Below are 23,379 nucleotides of genomic sequence, written 5' to 3'. Positions count from 1 at the left end.
TCTCCTTAAAATCCCTTTAAGTGCCATTCCAAAAGCCATTTCTTTAGGTCATTTAACTTAAAGGAGAGGTAGGTTTTGTTCTTTTGTTATGTGTTTGTGTGTGTGTGTGTGTGTTATAATATTGTATACCTAAAATATATATCATCATTTCACATAGTATATTAATTTTTCATTTCAATTTTATGATAATTAGTAGCAGTAACAACATCTGTGGTTTGGAAATCACATTATGTTTTGCAAAAAGCTTTTATGTACATTTAATTCATTTAGCCAGACACAGTGGCTTATCCCTGTAATCCCAGCACTTTGGGAGGTGGAGGCAAGAAGATCTCTTGAGGCTAGGTGTTTGAGACCAACCTGGGCAACATAGCAAGACCCCATCTCTACCAAAAAAATAAAAAAATTAGTCAGTGTAGTGGCTCACATCTGTGTTCCCAGCTACTCGGGAGCCTGAGGTGGGAGGATCAAGTGAGCCCAAGAGATCAAGGCTGCAATGAGATGATCATGCCACTGCACTCCAGCCTGGGCCACAGAGTGAGACCCTGTCTCTAAAAAATAAGTAAATAAATATACTTAACTCATTTAGTCCTCAAAGCAATCTCCTGTTGTAAGTAGTGGCTATTTATCTATCCCTCACATTACAGAGGAAAAACTTCAGTTTTTGCCTTGTCCAAGGTCATATGGAAGCAAGTGAAGACAATCTGAGACTAGAACTTAGTTCGTACATGGGAAATTATTTTAATGATATGCTAATACTTTGGGTGTTACATAAAAGAACTAAAATAATGTATTTAAGATGTAACATTTACCTCTCCTTTCTTCTCGTCTTCTATATATAGAGTATTAAATGCTTTACTTCCAGCCCTAAGAAAACAATATTGCACATTAAAAGAAGCTGGCCTGTCAAATGCTGCTTTTGAGTCTGACTTCAAAGAGATCGAACATTTGGTAGAGAGGAAAAAAGTGGTAGTTTGGGCTGACCAAACTGCTGAACAACCAAAGCAAAATGATCCACCAGGGATTTCTGTTCTAATGACTTTTCCACAACTTGGACCAGTTCAGCCTATTCCTTGTTGTAAGTATAACTTTTGTTTTAAGTAAATGGTAACATTATTTCTAAAGAAAACCTTTGTATATCAATCTATAGAACAGTTAATTTTTAATAGATTTGGCTATTTTATTAAAATTAATTGGGACCAGGCACGGTGGCTCACGCCTGTAATCCCAGCACTTTGGGAGGCCGAGGCGGGCAGATCATAAGGTCAGGAGATCGACACCATCCTGGCTAACACGGTGAAACCCCGTCTCTAGTAAAAATACAAAAAATTAGCCAGACGTGGTGGTGAGCACCTGTAGTCCCAGCAACTCGGGAGGCTGAGACAGGAGAATGGCATGAACCTGGGAGGTGGAGCTCGCAGTGAGCCGAGATGGCGCCACTGCACTCCAGCCTGGGCGAGAGGGCGAGACTCCATCTCAAAAAAAAAAAAAAAAAAAAAAAACTTAATGGGAAAATTACCTTTATAGTCATTTCAATTCACCAGTATCATCCAAAGATCTAGAACTGGTATGCATTGATGTTCTAAATAACTCTAGCAGTAAAATTCATTTTACCCTCTTTTTTTTTTTTGAGACAGGGTCTCACCCTGTTGCCCAGGCTGGAGTGCAGTGGTGCAATCAAAACTTGCTGCAGCCTCCACTTCCTGGGCTCTAGCAATCCTCCCACTTCAGCCCAAGGAGTAGCTGGGACTTACAGGCATGCACCACCACCCCTGGCTTTTTTTTTTTTTTTTCCTGTGGAAACAAAGTATCACTGTGTTACCCAGGCTGACCTCAAACTCCTGGACTCAAGCAGTTCTCTCCCTTGGCCCTCCAAATTGCTGAGATTATAGGCATGAGCCACTATGCCTGACTCGTTTTACCTTTTTTTGATGGAATAATTTTGCTTCCTATCCTTCTTTAAAATGTAACCTCTATTAAGGGCAGGAAATTATCATTAATCATATCATATTCTATAATAATAATGTGTTCTTAAGATCAACTAACAATGTAGAGTTTACTATTTTTCTGTTGACAAATCACTTGATATTTCTCTTTCTCTCATAAAAGTATGTATGAGACATTTTAATTGCAAAGCTAACATATAATCTTAGTAAAGAAAAAAATTCAGACAATGTAGAACATAAGAAGTAGAGTGCCATCTTCAACTCTTCTCAGAACCTCAATTTTATACCCTATCTCAGAGATTAAATGCTGTTAAATATTTATTTTTGCAGTATGTGTATAATACAAATGTATTTGTATTACATAAAGCTTTTTGTTAAGTTTCACATGAATGCTAGCACATTACACATAGTGGTCTGCAACTTTTTTGTTTATTATGTTTATTGGTTTTATTTGTTTATTATGAACATTTTTAGGGTACATACATGAAGAATCTACCTCATTTTTTTATTGTTTTTGAGAATCCAGAGAATAGACATACCATAATTTAATTAACCGTTTTCTATTAGTGAACAGTACATCAGAGAACATATCTGTATATTCACATTTGTGCGTGCATAGCAGAATCCTAGAAGCTGATTTGCCAGGTTAAAGGACATATCTTTTTTTTTTAATGCATCATGTTAAACTGCTTTTTATAATTTTTTTTCTATGCTTAGTACACATGAGAGTACCTGTTGCATCTTCACCTAAACCAAAAGTAGTAACAACAGCAATAATAATAATAGTGCATAGTCTTTTTTTTTTTTTTTTTTTTTTTTGAGATGGAGTCTTGCTCTGTCACCCAGGGCTGGAGTGCAGTGGCACAATCTCTGCTCACTGCAAGCTCCGTCTCCCAGGTTCACGCGATTCTCCTGCCTCAGCCTCCCAAGTAGCAGGGACTACAGGTGCCCGCCACCATGCCTGGCCAATTTTTTGTATATTTAGTAGAGACGGGGTTTCACCATGTTAGCCAGGATGGTCTCAATCTCCTTACCTTGTGATCCACCCGCCTTGGCCTCCCAAAGTGCTGGGATTACAGGTGTGAGCCACCGCACCCAGCCGCCATAGTCTTTTAAAATTTGTAACTCTCAGATTATTGATAAGGCCAATTCATCCCCTGTGAGGTATCCTTTGCTCATTTGCACTAGTGAAAATTTTTGTTTATTTGTTATGGGTTTGAGGGGCTTTTTGTTTGCTTAGTTTTTTGCTTGGCACTTCATATCTAATAACTCTGTTCATTTGGTGCTTTATATATATATATATGTTAAGCAATAATTGATCAATTTATTGGACTTTTAACTTTTATGTAGTCAAATCTGCCTGTATTTTCCATTATGGGGAATTTTCTTGAGATCTGGTGTTTGTTAGCCCCTCACTCCCAACTAGAGTCCATTTTTCTTATGTGAGCTAAATGTGTGCTGAGACATTTGGCTCAAATGTGTCCCAGCACACATTTAGCTCACCTAAGACAAATAGACAAATAGTTGGGAAAGAAGGGCTAATATGTAAGACCTTATTCACAGAGAATAATAATCTGTTGAAGTCAGATTTTATGTTAAGTGTTGCACCTGTGAATACAATCTGACTTCTGGCTTATTGAAATATTTCCCCAGTCTTTGGCTTTTAATAGTCTTATTATATTATGCCTAGTTGACTTTATTTTTACTTCCCTCAAGTGGGTTGATGACTTTCTGAATTTCTTTCTGCATTATCTTTCATTTGTTTTGGAAAATTCTTAACCATTATCTCCTCACCTATTGCTTTTGTCACTTTTGCTCTCTCCTCTACTTTTGGGACTCCAATTATATTGCATGCCACTTTCTCATTGTATTGTTTATGCCTTTTACTCTTTTGCTTTTAATGTGTTTTTCTCTCCCTGGATAATTTTGTTTCTCACATTCTGCAGTTTACTTTCTTTTTTCAGCTTTATCAAATGATCCTTAAATCCATAAAATTTTTAATTTCAGTCACTACATTCCAATTCTGGAATTTCCATTTTATTCTTTTTTATAGTTTCATATCTTTGCAAAAATTGTTATTAAGTACAAAGGTTATAATTACAGTCAGCCATCCATATCCATGGGTTCTGCATCCATGGATTCAACCAAGTGATAAAAAAAAAAAAAAAAAATGGATGGTTTCATCTATACTGAACATATAGACTTTTTTTGGTCATTATTCCCTAAACAATGCATCATAACTATTTACATAGTATATATATAGTATTAGAGATTGTAAATAATCTAGAGATTATTAAAGCATATGGTAGGATTGTATAGGTTGTGTGCAAATGCTGTATTTTTTTTTATAAAGGATATGAGCATCCATGAATTTTAGTATGATCATGCAACCCATCCCTCACAAATACTGAGAGACAACTATAATTTAAAGTCTGTGTCTGAGAATTCCAAAGTCTGTAACCACTGGGTCTGTTTAGACTGATTTCCTTGCATGTGGTCTTAATTCCTCATATGCACGCAAATTTTTGTGTGCCAGTCAGGTATTTGCAAAATTGCTTGCAGAGGTCGGGCGCAGTGGCTCAAGCCTGTAATCCCAGCACTTTGGGAGGCCGAGACGGGCGAATCACGAGGTCAGGAGATCGAGACCATCCTGGCTCACACGGTGAAACCCTGTCTCTACTAAAAAATACAAAAAACTAGCCGGGCTAGGTGGCGGGCGCCTGTAGTCCCAGCTACTCAGGAGGCTGAGGCAGGAGAATGGCGTGAACCCGGGAGGCAGAGCTTGCAGTGAGCCGAGATCCGGCCACTGCACTCCAGCCCGGGCGACAGAGCGAGACTCCGTCTCAAAAAAAAAAAAAAAAAAAATTGTTTGCAGAATATTTTGATACATGTGATCACAATATTAAATATCTCAGAGAATATTTACAATTCCTTCTTTCAGACTCCAGGTAGCATTAGCAATTCAAAATCACCTCAGTCCTATTTCAGAGACTGAGATAATTTGATACTAAACTGCAGTTTCCTGAGGGCCTGCCTATTTCTGATTTGCCCTCTGCAGTATAGCTGTTCAGAGTCCCAACTCAAAGCAAGGAAGATTTACAAAGATCCTAATTTCCAATTCCAGCACCCTATTCCCACAAAGTTCTTAACACTGTTGCTATGCTTTTCTGCCAGCTCTTCCAGCATAAGCAAACAACCTCAAGGGGAAATTAGCTGAAATTGCAGAAGTTACTTTCCTGAGCCTCCAACTTCCTCCTGATACTCACTTATAGTTTTTCACCATCTTATTAATAATCCAGTGCCTTCAAACAGATGTTTTTTATCTTTTGTCCAGACTTTTGGTTGCCTTCAGAAGAAAGGTTGGTCGGAATTATCTCCATCTTTATTATTAGCAGAAGTTCCCTATATTATACCTTTACATTAAGAAAATAGGGAAAGTTGGATAGATTATCTTAAAACATATATATTATATGTACACATACATATTCTTTTTCTTTTAATAAAGCATGTGACCTGACCTAGTTGCGATCTCTGGAGAGCAAAACTTAAGTTTTTTTCAGATTCTCTTATACCTTTTGGGCGTGATTCTTTTTGTATAATGTACTCAAGATGTTAGAAAGGAAATAGGATTTTAACACGAAGATTGAGAAATACTGACCACCTGCTATATGATGCTCATTATTCCTTATTTAAAAATCTGTATTTCACATACAGTATAATTGCATACACTATACTTGTCAACAATAAAACAAAAGAATTTACTTGACTCTTAATTCCTTCTCATAATATTTTTGAAGGAAAGACTTGAAGCCATGTTACATTTTATAATTACGTGTTTTCTCTTGAAAACATATTAGAAGGTGGGTTTTGTTTTTATAAAGTTTTGTTCTTGGCTTGTTACTTTACTATTTCATTCAAATTATTTTAGAGATGAACTATTTATTTATTATGTATTTTCCATTTCATGAATTATGTATGTTGTATACATGATGAATAGTGTCAAGGAGGAATAATAGGAATGGTGTTTCTAAGTGAGTTCAAGTGCCTTAGGGATCTTTAAAAGTATTTACTAGATTAACTATATTCTTTTTACTTAAATACACACACATGCAGTGCTTTTAAGAATCTGGGGCAGGCACAGTGGCTTATGCCTGCAATCCCAGTATTTTGGGAGACTGAGGCAGGCTGATTGCTTGAGCCAGGAGTTCAAGACTAGCCTGAGCAACATGGCGAAACCCTGTCTCTACAAAAAATGCAAAACTTAGCCAGGCATAGTGGCCCATGCCTGTAATCCTAGCTACTTGGGAGGCTGAACTGAGAGGTTCACTTGAGCTTGGGAGGTTGAGGCTGCAGTGAGCCGAGATTGCACCATTGCACTCCAGCCTAAGCAACAAAGCAAGACTCTATCTCAAAAAAAAAAAAAAAAAAAAAAACTGATGAGATTAACTATAATGAATGTAGGCTATACTCTATTGTTGGGCATTTGGGTTGTTTAATAAATTTTCACTATTATTGCAAGGAATTTTTTAGTAAGCGAATATGTATATTTATCTTTGTGCTCATATCTGATTATCCCTATGTAAATTCTTTAGAAGTAAAATTTCTGGCTCAAGATAAAGTATGCAAACATTATGCAAAATTTGCAATATATATTGTCAAGTAACTCCCCTACTTTAGGTGATTTTGACCCCCATCCAGCAGTATAAATGAATGAGCTTTGTTTTGTTTTAGCCTCACCAGCTTTTGGTGTTAAAATATTTTTAATTTCTGCTTTTAGTAAATCAATTACAAACATGTATATAAGCACAAAGAATACTATGAGTACCATATGTCCAACACACCTAACTTTAAAACTTACCAGCTTGTAAGTTTGTCTTATCTTACAAGCATGTCTAATCTTGAAAACCCATCTACTTTCCTCCATCCCAGCTCTTACACTAGATTATTTTAAAGTAGATCTCAGACGGCACATCATTTCTTCCATTTACATCAAGTATGTATAAAAGAAAAATGTCATCAAATATCTAATGTGTCCAAATTTCCCCCATTGTCTCATAACTTGTTTCTATGATTTGTTTGAATTAAGATCCAAACAAGGTTCATGCCTCTGCAGTCTTTTTTAATGTTGGACACTCTCCCACTTCTGTCTTTGCTAATTTTTAGGTTGGTGCAGAAGTAATTGTGGTTTTCATCATTGAAAGTAATGGCAATGCTTGTTGATACTTTGCCAATAGTCATAAATACTACCTTTTTTCCATTTTCATTACTAATATAGTTGAGTGTGTTTTTTTTAATTGAAGACTCCTTTTTCTGGGAATTGCCCAGCCATCCTTTGTACATTTTTCTGATATAGTCATCTTTTTCAACAATGGTTACTTTTTTACAAGATCTTAAGTGTAGGTTATTTTTTTCATTCATTCAACAGTGTTTAACTTATAGCAGTATTTCAGGCACTTGTCTGATGATAGGGATCAAAGTATGAAACAAACTCCACCACCCTCAAGGAGCTCACTTCTAGTAGAGAAAGACAATAATATAGTAAATAAATTAAACAGAATGCTAGAAGGTACTACATGCTATGAGAAAGAAATAAAGGGAGTTCAGGAGTGTGGCCAGGGAGGAGAGAGATTGCTATTTTCAATAGCATGGTCAGAGAGGATCTCACTGATTAAACTTGAAGGAGTTCACAGGATTAGCTATATGAATATCTGGGAGAAGAAACTTTTTTAGGTAGAGGGACACAATCACAGTGCAAAATCTCTAACATAGGAATTTGCCTGACATATTCAAAGGCTGGTGAGGATACATAACTGGTACAAAGAAAAAGAGAATGAAAGTAGTGAGGAGATGAGAGAGATAAAGGGAAGGAAGGCAGATCACATAGGGCCTCCTAGGTTACTATAAGGACTTAATTAGTCTTTTACTCTGAATAAAACAAGGAGCCATGACATGGTCTGAGCAAAAATGTAACATATCTCAATTGTGGTCTTAAATAATCTCTCTGACTGCTGTGGTGAGAATAGATTATACTATGGCAAGGGCTGAAACATGAGGAGGCTACTAGAATAACCCAAGCAAAAAATAGTGATGATTCAGACTAGGATAATAGCAACGGAGCTGGTGAGAAGTGGTCAGATTCTAAAATGTTTTGAAGGTAGAGCCAGCAAGATTTCCAAGAAAATTAGATTTGGAATAGGAGAGAAAGAAATGCCTAAGATTGAATCTAAAATTTTTGAACTTAGCATCTAAAAGAACTGAGTCACCTTCAGAGAGATAAGGAAGACTTCAGATGGAGCAGGTATACAGGGTGGAGGTTGTAGAAAATTAGGAGCTCTGTTCTAGGCATGTTAAATTTGTCTAAGATACATCCAAGTGGAGACCTCATGTAGGCAGTTAAGAATCTGAAGTTCAGGAGAGAAGTCTAAGCTAAAATATAAATTTTTGAGAGTTGTTAACATTTAGGTGATATTTAAAGCCATAGGACAGGATGAAATCACTAAGGGATATTGACTTTTTCCTGTAATATACATAGTATAACTATACCCTTCAAGTTTTACCACTTATTCTTGCTTTTGTTTGAGGTTTCCTTTTTAATGCTGAAAGTTAAAACATTTATGTAGTAAAATAGCTTTTTTCTCTTTCTCAATGCCTTCGGGATCTTTCCTCAAAAGGCCTTTCCATTCATAAGTTTTTAAATTTTCCTTTCCACTTTCTCCTAATTTGTGTTGGTGTTAAATGATAGGCAAGAATCTAAATTTATTTTTTCCAAGGAGACTAGCATTCTTATATAGATATATTGGCAATGCATCCTTACAGCAACTGTGTTTTTTGTACAATAAGTAGTCATATATAATTCTGTTTACTCGAGTTCTACTCTATTGTTTCGCCTGTTTGTCTTTCTTAGGGCCAGTAGCTATTATTTTAATATGTGATACTTTATAGTATTTTTTTATACAGTATGCTAGCCCTTCTTCATTATTCTTTGTCTGAAAAATATTCTTTGCTTTGTATAGGAAATGAATATTAGAATAATTTCGTTTCAGGGAAATTAAATTTTTTTAATTCATAAATTGACTCCACGTATTTCCAATATCAAATCTTCTTACTCTAGAATAGTTTGTCTCTCTATATTCATCTTTTTATATGTTCCTCAGCAGTTTCAGAGTTTTCTTCATAAGTGTTTTATAAATTTGACTGAAGAGATTGCTAGATACAATATTTTGTATTTTTGTGACATAGACTACTTGTTATTTTCTTAAATTAATAAACCTAAATTCTTATGCAGGAAGAAACTAATTTTGTACATTTTATGAATTTTAATTATTTTCTAATAACTAGATTTGATTTTTGGATAGATATTTATATGACTTGAAATCTTTACCTCCAAATAAGTGTATTGACTAAGAGTAAAATATGTACCTATTTTGGGGTCTGGAAAACAGGTAGCACACTCATTGAGTGTGGTACAAGACAGGGGTGCTGACAGCATGATTTATTTATGGAACTGATAAAATTTCTGACATTAAATGAAAAGTCAAGATTTCCTCATTATCCATCTGGAAACTCACATTTGATAATATTTCTGTCTGTAACCTTTCCTTTTTTAAAATTTTGCACCCAATGTCGGTGATTTTATCTTAAAGTACAATAAAAGATACTAGGAGAACCAGTCTCTTATATAGTACCGATATTCTGATTGAATATAGAGTTCACACATAAGCTTAAGTTTCCCCTGAAATTACTTGAATCCAAGGAAATTTCATTTGAAAGATAGGAAATCTCTATACTAATTTCTCATATAACAAATATAAAGCAGAAAATGTTAATAAACCAAATCTTCCATATTTTTTCCATTTGGCAACAAAATTTAATCATGAAACAATGGAAATCATGCTTGTAGACCTAAATACATTTTGTTTGACTCATCGTCCCCATGTACATAAGACAGTATTTAGTTATTCATCTATAGCTGCAAATATTACTGTGAACTAAAAGGTTCTTTGTATTGTCCCTTCTTTTCCATCTTTGGTAAGTATAAATACTGGGAAAATGAAACTGAGAGAGAAACATGGTATCTGCTATTTCCGACAGAAAAATATCAAAAGGTTACAGGTTGATTTATTATTCAAAATGCTGGATTAATTTAAAGGATTACAATAGTTCTCTATGTATTAGGATAATAGTTCCCTACGTATTAGGGAACTAATACGTAGGGAAGTATTATACATCCCTAACCATGATAGTGTCTCGTAAGTGTATTATAAAATGTTTATTAGTTTGATTAATTTAGTGGTGCCTTATATTAGTTTGGTTAATTTAATGGTACTTTATCTTAGAAGTTTACATATCTTATAAATAGTAAAAATTCATTTACCTGTATCATTTGCAACTATGAATTCCATGAGTCATAAGGCTGTTAAAAAGAATCCAGATTTATGATGAGTACACTAATTGTATCAATCGTTTGTAGCCTAGAAGTGTTTATTGAAATGCATACATTAATATTTGATTTCACTTTAGAACTTTGCCAACTAATTTTGATTTAGCATAGTTTCCCAGAATTTCTCCTCACGTACATATTAACAGGAGTGCTTACTTGCAAAAGAAGAATCCTTGCCATCGTTTTGTACCAAACTTCAATTAGATCTAATCGCATTCATCAATGTCTCCCTGTCATGAACCCTGCTTTGCAGCCTATGACTCATGTTTGCTAAATACTGCATTCTTCCTTTACAATAACATACAGCTCCGTAAATCTTTTAATGTTTGCAGTCTTAAACTTTTGATAAATTAGTTCCTCTGGGTAAAATCATTCAGAACACATGATATGGCACATCAAAAGATGACCCCAAAAGTCCTGCCCATTTTTAAGAGAGGGATTTTAAGCACATTAGTGATAAATTATCTAGCCTCTTTATTTTATGTAAAGGAACCATCTGTGAAATATTTCAAAAACCTGAAAAATAAATATAAAGCCCCCTCTACTTAAGAAACCACATGAATTGCCATTTAGTAGTTGTGTTTTAGAGATTTATTTAAAACAAAGAGAGAAAAAGATGTTTCTTAATTTATCTTAAAATATTTTTAGAAAAATTGCCATAAGAAATGAATAATATAGTGACATCTAAACTAGTTTTAATCTCTCTTGTCTCTCCACTGCAGTCTACACTTCACACTGCCAACAAAGTGATCTTCCTAATAAAGTGTAGACCTCTCAGAAGGGTCTTCAAAGGCTTTCCAAGTCCAGTGTCAAGCTATAGGCATACTTTTGTCCAGCACCTGGTATCCCAACCTTCTGTTAACATGATTTCTGTTTCTGGCCTCCGCAATTTCCAGGCTTTTCCATCAGTTTCAAATGCTGCTTTCTCTACCTCCATCCCACTTCTTGGCCTAAATCTTTCTCCACAATGAGAATCCAATTCAGATACTTCCTTCTTTATTAAACCTTCCTTTTAATGGATCATCTTTCCTTTGCCTGCATATATTTCTTTGTATTCCCATGGCTTTTAAGTTTTTTACTCCTTTCACTAGTGTTTTAACTGTATTACTGTCTTAGCAATAAATATTTGTTTATTTTAATTTGGAAAAAGTCAAACCAAAAGAAACAAGATATACTTTATTAACTTATATTAGTATTTAGTTTTAATAGCCTACTAGACTTTTTTTCTAAGCATACATTTGTGGTTTCCTTTTTTAAAACAAAAACAATGGAATCTATTATACATATAGTTAATAACCAGCCTCTTGTTCACTGAACCACTTGCTGTAGACACATTTTCCTATCAACAAATATGAATTTAAGTCATTTTTAGTAACTGCATATTATATTTACCTAATCTCCTGCTAATTAACATTTAGTTTGTTTCCACTTTATTGTTATAAGCAACACCCCACTAAATGTCTGTGCATGTGTATTTATTTTGCAACTTGCCTAATTATTTCCTTAGGCTAAGCCCCTAGAAGAAGAATAGCTTAATCAAACAGTATGTATATTTTAAAGGCATTTGATATGCATTGTCAGATTCCCCACCCCCAGAACTATTAAAACTGTAGTCTACCATTGTAAGTGGGTAATGAAGGTGAAGGTGAACAGTTTTTCATGTGCTTTTTGTCTAATTGTAATTTGTTCTGAATTAACCACCTCTTCCTTTGCCTTACTTTGCTCTTATCTGTTTTATTTTGTAAGAATTATTTCTCTCAGAGACAGACCAGCCAAGCTGTATACACATATGTACGTAGACATACATACACACACATACACAAGCTCTAAATCCTTTGCCAAATGTGTTACATGTATCTTTTTCTCTCTTATTCATAGTTGGTTTCGATTTTAATGTAACCCAATTTTAAGTTATGAAGATATTCAGATTTTATTTGCTTACTTTCTCTTTTCAGTTATAATAGGAGATAGCATTTCATTTTGGGAGCAATGAAGTAGTCTGTTGCCTCCTATTCATATTTTTGAGTCTGCGAAGAAAGTTTTATTTTTTTAAATCTCCATTATGTTAATTATATGTGTTATTATTGTGTATTGCGTTACTTTTTACCTGACTTCTACCTGGAAAATAAGAAACATGACTCCAACTCTGGCAACAACAAATATAATTGCTATCGTGACTCTGAACATGTCATTTTCTTGCTGTGAGCAATGAATTATAAAATAATGAAGTTTAAATAAACACTAAAACCATCTAGTACTAAATTCCAATTGTGTGTATAAGATGATCCCCATTGTAACTGTCCTGGTGGCCAGTGGTTAGAACCACTCTTTTAAAGTAGAGATTCAGTGAAAAATAGATATAGATTGCTAAACTGTATAATTCCCATGACATAGAAATGTCATAGTTAAAGTAAGTAAAGGCCTTATCTTACTTGATCCTTTCAGTTTTTGCTACTAGGAAGCATTTGTGTGTAAGTTTATTCCTTATTCTTATAGTAGTGATGGACTAAAACCAAGCATTTGGTTTAAAATTATTTGGATTTGACTTGTCATTGACAACTGTTTTAAGGACATTTCCAACATTTCTTAAAACTATCATTAGGAAGATATAAAATTACTGGGGATTTTTCTTTTTTCTATTGGAATATATGCTGGATGATTATATATAACAAACTTAAAGTATTTACAATATTTCTTTTTTTTTTTTTTTTTTGAGACAAAGTTTTGCTCTTGTTGCCCAGGCTGGACCGCAATGGCATGACCTCAGCTCACTGCAACCTCCGCATCCCGGGTTCAAGTGATTCTCCTCCCTCAGCCTCCCAAGTAGCTGGGATTACAGGTGCCCGCCACCATGCCCGGCTAATTTTTTTGTATTTTTAGTAGAGAAGGGGTTTCACCACGTTGACCAGGCTGGTCTTGAACTCCTGACCTCAGGTGATCCACCCCACCTCAGCCTCCCAAAGTGCTGGGATTATAGGCATGAGCTACCGTACCCGGACAGTATTTACAATATTTCTAAACAGTATGCTATACTGCTGTTTCTTGATTCATTAGTGTTTAGATGTTTTAACTTCTAATCATGAGAGCTGAAGAATTAGCTCACTTGCAACACCACCACCTTATTTCTTCTCTGGTTTTGCTAATGTATTTTAGTAGGATCAGGTAAGAAGTGACATGTTTATGTTATATAATATATATATAAAGTATATAATTTCACATCATATTTATACATATGTTAATATGTGTAACATTTAATTTTAGAGCCTATTTAAGGAAATATTTTATAATTAAATAAAATATTATTAAAAACATCTATTAGAAGTAAGAATATACTGACATTTCTTAAAACTAATTTTAGGGAAACAGATATGAAGCAATCTCTTCCCCCCCCCTTTTTTTCTGCTTTCTACTGGAAACATTTCACAGTCCTCAGCCAAATCTGTGAGATAGACTTCCTGGAGAATTGAAATATTTGAAAGATGCAAATACCGAAGTAGACTAGATTGTGCTTATAGGTAGACTTAAGTAGCTTAAACAGCAATACCACCAATAAATACATTTGTAGATGTTTCTCTTGAGGTATAGGCAGTCAATTTATCAAACCTTTTTCAAGTCTTTCTTATGTACTTCATCAGCTTCTCCTATGTTTTACTGTCAAAATCAAAATGCCCAATTTATTGCTTTTATTACACTACCATTCATCAATTATATATCTTAAAATCCTACACATTTGAGAGATAGTGAATGGCAGATGAATATCCAAACTTTGTTTACTTTTTGAACCACTTAACCACTCACCAAATATTTATTTATAATTTTTATAACCACTTAGCAAATGTAATTTAGTCATGCCAATTAATTATGTTTTCATTATGATTTCACTGTTTTTGTTTTTATTTTTAGCTGTGGTTTTATTAATAGCAAATTTAATACTCTATAATACTGTACAAGTACACAATGTTAATATACTTATGTTGTAATCCATGTTACATTGTTTTAGAATCTGGATTATTAATGATGAAAATATTTGTATTTCTTCTCCATCTAATCCATGATTTCAGTGCATGCATTTACAATTAATTTTAAAAGTGGTTTTAATACTTAAAAGTCTTTTGAGAGGCTTCTAAAACTTGGCAGTCTCAACAAAATGTTTTTGTCTAACTTCCTTTTTAAGTCTGTCTTTGGACTTACAGTAAACAAACTTTTTGAAGCGGGAATCTCTAGCCATAATACAGGAACAGATGAATAGAACACTCACCACTTTATCCTGAAACGGACATTTTCAGTTTTTTATAGGATGCCTTAAAGCATCATATAAATATTTTAAAATGTTTCCTAAACTATTAATGAGTATTACAAAAACTAGGGTTGGACTTATTAAACAAAGGTTTGCTTTATAGCTATCTCCAGAAAACTAGTCAATCTGGGGGAACCTACAAATGTCAGTCTTTTTTATTTTTATGTTTCATTTACAAAGAACTTTTTGATTTTTCCATTTAGGGGGTATATGGGCCTGGCTACCAGTATTATAGAGAAGTGGGAGAAAAATCAGCATACATTTATTATTAAGAAATTATTTAATGCACCTAGTGTCAGCTGTGCATGTTGGCCCCAGTCTGCAACCTGTCCAGAGAGTAAAACTTCATGTCTTTTAATGGGGTAACAAAGGAGCAGTTACCTGGCATTGTAGGTGATGGTAATGGGGTAAGGGAGATCTGGGAATCCAACTTCCTTATACAGACTTCCAAGAATTCTCCTGTTTTAACTCCACCCTGTGCTTTCAGAGACAACCTCACGCCTTCAATTCCTGAGATCTTCAGAGGTTTGAAAGAGCTGATTTTTTACTGGCTTCCTACCCACTATCCCAAATATTATTCCCCCCTTTTTTTTGGTCATTTATTATTTTACAGAGCAGGATTATATTTATTATATAAAATAATCAAATGTATAAAAAGGAAAATAAAATAATTCATTATTTTCCCAGTGAGCTATAAACCTGTGTTAACATTTTGATGAATTGAGTTATATTTCCTTCTCTGTTTTCTATTACTTTTCCCCCCTTTTTTGCTCAGGAGGTTTGTGTGCTTTGATTTGTTTTTGGTTGTTTTTGTTTTGTTTTGTCAAAATTGGGATCATACTGTATACTACCTCATTAATGAACATTTTTTCATATCATCAAATAATCTATAAAATACAGTTTTAAATATCAGTGTAATTGTGGATGTTCATGTTCATTTAGTTATTTAGTCATTGTTTAAGTGATTTAATTAACTTATGTGGTAGGGGCTCAGCATTGTGTGGTGGCCAAGAACTTGGCATCTGGATTAGCAAAAAGTCTGAGTTTGTATGCCAGTTCTGTCATTTCTTTACAGTTTCTTTTTATAGGTCCAGTGAGTTTTCTGTTTGCTTATTATAATTATGCTTTTTCCTGTAAAATTAAGGGGAAAAAATATATTCCTGTCCACTAATCCAACAGCCCAGGGAATGTAGAGAAGGAACCAGAGCCACAGGTAGTCCCAGCTGGAAATCTGCCCCTTTGGGCAGATTTCATCCATGTGTGTATCTCATCCATGTGTGGTATAGCCACCAGTGATGGGAACAAGCCTGATAACATTGGGTACTTTCTAGTATTTTTTTTCTGCACTGAAACAGCTGAGCCAGGACTGAATTTTAGAGCCTCTTAGCACTACTTTTAGTGTTCAGATGTTACCATTTTACTGTATTGCATAGCTGTATCTCGCTCATTCTCCCCAACTCCCACCTACCCCATCATCCCTGGTTCTAATTTAAGGGCCTTTACTGGCATCTGCCAGTGTCTTTTACTTAACTCCTTGGGATAGCACTGAAGGGTAAAGGATAGGGACTACTTTAAGTTATTCTCCTCCATGCCTTCCTTTAAGAGTCTGAGCTATACAATATTCTTCAGAAAGTCCGCTGATGTTCTGGCACTCATTACCAACATTAGGTCAAGTTTACCCTTTTTTAAATGATGTGATCATTTTAAAGGGAATCTGAATGGGAGCTAGATGCCTCTATTCAGGTTATCACTTGGTTTAAAAATTGTCCTTTGCAGTTAACCTTCAAATGCCTTCTTGTACTATGGATATTTCTCAAGTGTGCCAACCAAGTACTGTTTCTAGTGAGAAATTCTTCAAGCAGCCAGTGTCTTTTTAAATTCCTTCCCTATCAAAAAGAAAAGATTCTAATACATGTATTCTTTTATCAAAACTCATTCAATTATAAGTTTGCATTTTGCATTTGCAAGGTTCATTAAACATGGATCAAAATGCTTTGGCTCCTTTTGAAAGAATTGAATGCTATATTAACAAAATATTAGAAGAGGAGCAGTTAGGCCTTATATCTGAAAACATAGTGTGTCTATGCCTGGAACGGTCTATAAACCTGTTTTAATTGTTTAGGAGTATCTAGAGATGAATATGCAGAGGAAGTAGGGTATCTAACCTAAAAAGAGATGCTGTTTTTAACATCATTCTACCAACTTAAATCTTACTCATTCATTGCCCTTGGTACAACTTCCTAGGAGCTGAACTTCATTTTCAATACCATCTCTATCTGCTACTCTTGTTCTAGGACCATTTCCTACTTATCTTTACTCCTTTTCTTTCCTTTCCCCTACCTCAGCATAATAACACTCATCATCTCTGAATAAGAAATTACAACCTCAAACCCCAAAGAGTTTCTGCTGCCTCAAGTCTCTATGAGCGTCCAAACTAGAAAGGGAAAAATGCAGATTCCAAAACTCCTACAGTTACATGGATCAGAACTGAAGAGAGGACAGAACCCCAAGCTTGATAAGTGGGAGTAGGGGGAAGGGGATGTCAAAAAAGAAGAATGCCAAATTTGAGGGAATGACATGCATAAATGGTTCATGGTTTTATGGAGCACTGTCAATTCTCTTAATTTACTTATGTAGAATTAATATATACTACTTTCTGTGAACTCTTTATTATAAGGCAGCTAATTACATATATAGATATTATAATACCCTTCTCACATCTCTCCATCACTGCTCCTACCACTTTTACCCAAGCTGTCATTTCTTGCTTAAGCTATAGCAATAGCCTTGTTACTGATTTTTCTGTTTTCTCTCTTGACCATTCTTGACACAGCAAGCAGATCAATCTTTTTCCTAAACATCAGTCAGATCACATTATATCCATTCCTGAAACCCTCCACAGATCTCCCTTTGTACTTGGAATAAATCAAAACCCTTGGCTTGTCCATAAATCCTAACATAAGTTACCCCTTTTGATCTCTTTAGCCTCTTCTCATTCCGCCTGTCCCTCTAACTCACAGCACTTCAATCAAACTAGCCTCTTTTCCTCGAGCTCAACAAATTCATTGTTGCTATTGGATCTCTGCACATGCTATTTTTTCTGCCTTTTTCCCTAGATCTTCATAGAACTGGCTCCTTAGCCATTGGTCTCAGATCACATATCCCATCCTTAGAATTGTCATTCTAGCCATCATAGTTAAAACATCCTTTCTATCTCCCATTACTGTCTATTCCATTTCTCTGTTTTATTGTCTTTACAGTTAGTTTTTTATCATCCTAATTTATTTTATTTGTTTATTGTCATCTGCCTTCTCCCCTCAAAAATGTAAATTCTTAACTCTCTTGTTTACCACTGTACCTAGCATGGTATGGTAGGTACTTAATAAATAATTGGGTAGATGAACAGTGAATTCTTTTTATGCAGGTGTACTCCTCTTATATTGTTGCTTTTGTACCATAGCTGACTACAACTTTTTTTTCATAAATAAAACATATGTTGATACTGGATTTAAAATAGTAGTTATTTTTTTCTTTTAAATTTTTTGACATTATGCTTCTTGTTATTATTTGGACATAAATTTCAAAAAGTCCCGTTCACTTATAAATCCCATGGATCATAATCATTCAAGGTAATAGAAATGGAGCACACTTACAATATGTTGAGGAGTTAAAGTCCCAAGAGATGTTACGGAAATAGCAAAATTACTCAGAAAACTATAACATACATTGCTACCCACTACCTCTTATATGTAAGTATATGATACACTCAACTAGTTCCTTAGATAGACCGTAGAGAGATGTCTTTCCAAGTGACTGCCAGTCTTCCCTATTCCAGTTTACAAGAGTGTGCCTTATAACAATGCATTTTTAATTTCCTGTTCCCTTCTGTGTAGCACCCACATTGCTAGGGTATTTTATTGACTGTCATCATCTATATGGTCTCTTGTTCTGCAAGGCACAGCCTGCAACTTTGTGATTCATTTTCTCATTTTATGGGGCCTTTCTAAAGGAATTATAATCTGCCTCCAAGTTCCTTCTTATCACTTCTACTCTATAAGCACAAGAATTACGGAATATTGTTAGATAGTGTTTTCCCAGGCTGAATCGGGAAACTACAACTGTCCCATGCCTGCTCTTCTGGAAATTTACTGTACACCCTTTTCCTCTAATGGAAAAGTACAGCAGATCTCTTTTATAGACATAGACCTAACATATCCAACAGCTCTTATAGCCTATTAAACTTTCTGATCCCCCAACTCAACCCTCTCCAGTTGCCATACCCACATAAAGTTCTTCATTACCTAACTTAGCTAAAGGATAATAATTATTTATTTATTATGTAATTGTATTTATATGTTCTAAAACTTGTATTCAAGTAAAATTTAGTTGTTTATTCTTTTAGTTTTCATTAAGTTGTTTATTCTTTTAGTTTTCATTAAGTGGGGTCATTATCCTTTTATGTTTATAGTTACAGAAAGTTGACTTAAATTTTTATTTAAATCTTTAAATTTTGTTTTTGCTCTGGTTAGCTCCTGAAGCTTTCTAAGCAACTAATCAGCCTAAGTAGTTCTGAAATGACCATCTGCCTTCTGCCTTTTTATTTTATCTGAACTTAAGGAGAATGAAAAGAACTCTTTAGATTTATATCATACACATGCTGTGTGTCTGTAGCATCTCTTCTTCTAGGCCCAGGAAAACACTTGTATGTAAATCCACATTAACTACCACATCTCCATGCTATTCCTTCAGCTTATAATTCTGCCAGGAGAGCAGGATTATAGCTAAAGATGTAACACCACTATTCCTTTACTAACAAATTGTTAGTCAGTCTGATCATACTCAATTTGATGTCGGGTGTACGTTTAGATTATCCCAGAGGACATGTGGATATTTCTTCAGTGTTCTACCGAAAGACTGTGATTTTTATCACTCTTTACTAGCAGTAGGGAAAATGTGGTCCACCATCATGGGAATTTGCACAGTTGCCACTCCCAGAGATTATACCTTGTAAGTATGTATTTAAAAAAATAATGACTCTGTATAATTCTTGTCCCTTGAGATTTCATGTTCCATTGTGTATTAAAGTTTAAAATGTTATTATAAGGTCTGCATTTGCAAATAACATACATACCCGTTTCAATAATATCCGTGGTTTATATTAATCATCAGCCTTGATAAACTGGCCATCTTATAAACTAAAAGTGAAGCATTGTTTGAAATATATGTTTTAGAGATAACAGTAAGTTAGTTTTTGATGATTGGAAAGTAAATTACAACTTTCCCTGTAAAAGATGTAATATTAACAGTTGAAACATATTTGCATTTCTAGAGCCTTTCTTTGAACCCTTATCGTATAATCCTATCCGTATATAAAAAGGTAATATCCTCTTTTTTCTAGGGGATATTAATGCCCACACTGCTTAAGTGAGTTGCCCAAGGTCACTCGGTGAGCTGTTGGTGGAGCCAGAAATAGAATCCAAGTCTCCTGACTCCCAATTCAGTCCTCTACCCTCCATGTAGTTTTCTATCCTCTATACCCCTGCTGCCTCTCATGGGAAAAGAAGTTAATCTTCCAGCTATTAATAGCCACCAAATTGGTGGTAGCAGCACAGTGCAGAAAAGTAACTGTCTTTACACTGCAGCATTAGTATAAAAATATCTGGTAATGGAAAATTTGACAAATGTCATGTTAAAGGGAGTGGAAAATTATTTTAAGATCTGGATCTCATTTATCTAGTTCTCAGAAAAGTAAAATTCCTTAGTAGAACAGGGATCGTATTTTTCTTCTGTTTTTAAATTTTGTTTCCTAGAGGGTAATTGTCAACCTAGCCACAGCAGAACATGTTGTCAACTAATATAGTAAGAATAGTGCATGTACTGTTGCTGATTGCTTTAAGTGTATTTTCTAACTTGGTTGAAAGTTTGAATAGCTTTATTGAAATGCGTAACACTTATCTTATTCTGCTTTGAATGTTCTTTAAGTTAGTATTATATAGTATAGTAAATATCAACTGGGAATTTTACTTCATGATTAGACAACATGAATGGAAATACACATTATAGTTTCTTCCATTGACAGTACACTCCAAGCAAAGGTATTCCATGTCAGACACCATGAAGTTCACCAGAATAGAGTAGGTAAAGTAGAAAAAAGTTAATTGAAAAATAGAAGATAATCACACTGAAGTTGAGCAAGTGTATTGTTACATATGTCATTATTTGGGGCATTAATAAAAGGTGTTTGCCAAATGTTTGTGTTTTTAAATGTTAAGCATTAAATACTAAATCTAGTATTGTGGGGTAATAAGTTCTAATGAAACAATTTGTTTCTTAATTTTGGACCAAGGACCAAGAATTCTCCAACTAAAAATATCAGCATATTTTGTTTCTATTTAAAGATTACTAAAAAGTCTTTAATCAGAAGGATGACATGAGCAGAATTATGTTTTAACTATAAGCAGAAAAAAGACAGAATTGGTAGAGATTGGGAAATCAAGGGAAAAGGAAAAGGTTAAAAAAAAAAGTAGTAATTTGGAACCCAGGTGACAGAGAAGGTAAATGGTAAAAGGATAATTAGAAATATGAGAAACAGTGTAGAACAAGACACCTAGAGGGTCAAGTACAGCTCCTTAGGGAAATGTGTACATTTACTGGATGGAAGAAGAAGAATAACACAGATGTTAGAATAGTACAGATATAATTTTGAAAAGCTACAGGAGTTTTCAGATAAGGCTGAGAAAGATCATCAGAGTTGGTGACCTTTTGACATTTGGGACACTGACTTCACCAGAGTGATGAGAGTGAGAAAGTACTCTGAACTCTTTGAATTATTTCATGTATTTTTAGTATTAAATCTTGTTTTTGCAAACCTCTGAGTTATGTATGATATAGGAGACAAATAGTTAACTAGAATGCTTAATTGACTACAGTTTGTATCTCAATATCCTGGGGACAGGCAAGTTGATTCCAGGAACCCTCCCAGATACCAAAATCCATGGATACCCAAGTCCCTTACATAAAATGTCATAGTATATAACCTACACTTATCCTTCTGTGTACTTTAAATCATCTCTAGATTACTTATAATGCCTAGTGCAATACAAATGCCATTAAATGGTTGTTATACTGTATATTTTTTTATTTTTTATTGTTTTTGTTTATTTGTTTGTTTGTTTCTTTTGTGAATATTTTCAGTCTCTGGTTAGTTGAATCCACAGATGCAGAATCTGCAGCTACCAAGGGTCAACTGTGTATACCTGACACTGTAACAGAAACAATGCTTTCATTCACCCAGAATTTTACTGGTTATTGCCATTCTTGTTCATTTAAGCTAGACTTCCACTCAATTAGTAATAAACTGGTCACTGATACCCAAACCCTAGCATCACCAAGTATACTCATATAACAAACCTACACATGTACCCACAAATCTAAAAAACAAGACAAACAAAAGTAATAAACTGGTAATATTTTACAATGGAACAATTGTTAACCCCTGTGCCTATAAAAGTTTAATACTGTTTTCATCTTAAACCCAAATCAAACATGAAAGCTAGAAATTGTGAATTTTCTTGGAATTGATTGGTAATTTGTTTCCTAATTACCCAATATCTCAAGAAAGCTATACCTAAAAATTAATATTGATATTAGCAATGTATTCATTTGCTGTTATAGAATTTCTTTATAATGAGTTTATCTTTATTTAAAGTTTTTAGCAGTAAACTGTTATATTTTCCTTTCCAACTTATATTTTTCAGATTTTTATCAGTTGGCATAAAAATACCTTATTATTCGGGTTTGTTCATTTTAAAAGTAATGGGGTTATTAAAAAAATAAACTAGGAAACATTATTGAGTGTCTTTAATTTCTTTGAATAGGCTCATCTTCAAGTGGATCTAATCTGGTTAAGACTCCCACACAAAAAAGAACTCGGAGAAAACTAATGCCATCTCCCTTGAAAGGACAGCATACTCTAAAGTCTCCACCATCTCAAAGTGTGCAGCTCAATGATTCTCTTAGCAAAGAACTTCAGCCTATTGTGTATACACCAGAAGACTGTAAAAAAACTTTTCAAAATCCGTCTACAGTAACCTTAATAAAACCATCATCGTTTACTACAAGTTTTCAGGCTATCAGCTCAAATATAAACGGTGATAATTCTCAGAAAATGTGTGAAGTAGCTAGCCCTCATAACAGAAGAAAAGAATGTGGACAGGAGGACTTGGACTCTACATTTACTATATGTGAAGACATCAAGAGCTTGAAGTGTAAATTACCCGAACAAGAATCACTACCAAATGATAACAAAGACATTTTACAACGGTACAAAAAAATAATATTTGCCAATTCTTTTTTTTAAAAATAGACTTTCAACTATTAGTTGAGGTTTATTTCATAAACCAAGTGTGCCATTTTGATTATAAAACAGTCTGTTTTACTTTCATTAAATTTTAATTGTCTTTCTCTCTGAATATGAATTCACTAAGAAAATATTTTAAAGTCTTAAATTTGATATCTTAAGTCAGTTGACCCTCATTAGTCTAGAAAAGACCATAAGATATGTTTAGTTTGTTCTTCTTACTCTGAAGTTGGATTATACAAGCTATTGTTGGAGAATTATCATGTTTATTATTCATTAATATTTTCACTGAAGGAAATTCCATACTTTCTTTTTTTTTTTTTTTTTTTTTTTAGTGGAC

General features: G+C 34.2%; 1 protein-coding gene across 1 annotated transcript in view; it reads left to right on the top strand.

The window, feature by feature from the left end:
- KIF18A (kinesin family member 18A) overlaps positions 1-23,379 on the top strand; it is an 86,378-nt gene that overhangs the window by 51,134 nt on the left and 11,865 nt on the right. The window contains exons 13-14 of the mRNA XM_011936322.1: positions 840-1,075; positions 22,558-23,002. Coding sequence (XP_011791712.1) covers positions 840-1,075; positions 22,558-23,002 — 681 coding nt within the window. The remainder of the gene's footprint in view (positions 1-839; positions 1,076-22,557; positions 23,003-23,379) is intronic.

Source organism: Colobus angolensis, unplaced genomic scaffold, assembly GCF_000951035.1.
Source record: "Colobus angolensis palliatus isolate OR3802 unplaced genomic scaffold, Cang.pa_1.0 Scaffold152, whole genome shotgun sequence".
NCBI classification, from domain to species: Eukaryota; Metazoa; Chordata; class Mammalia; order Primates; family Cercopithecidae; genus Colobus; species Colobus angolensis.
Note: the sequence above shows the minus strand (reverse complement) of the source record. Positions and strands in the feature narration are given on the sequence as shown.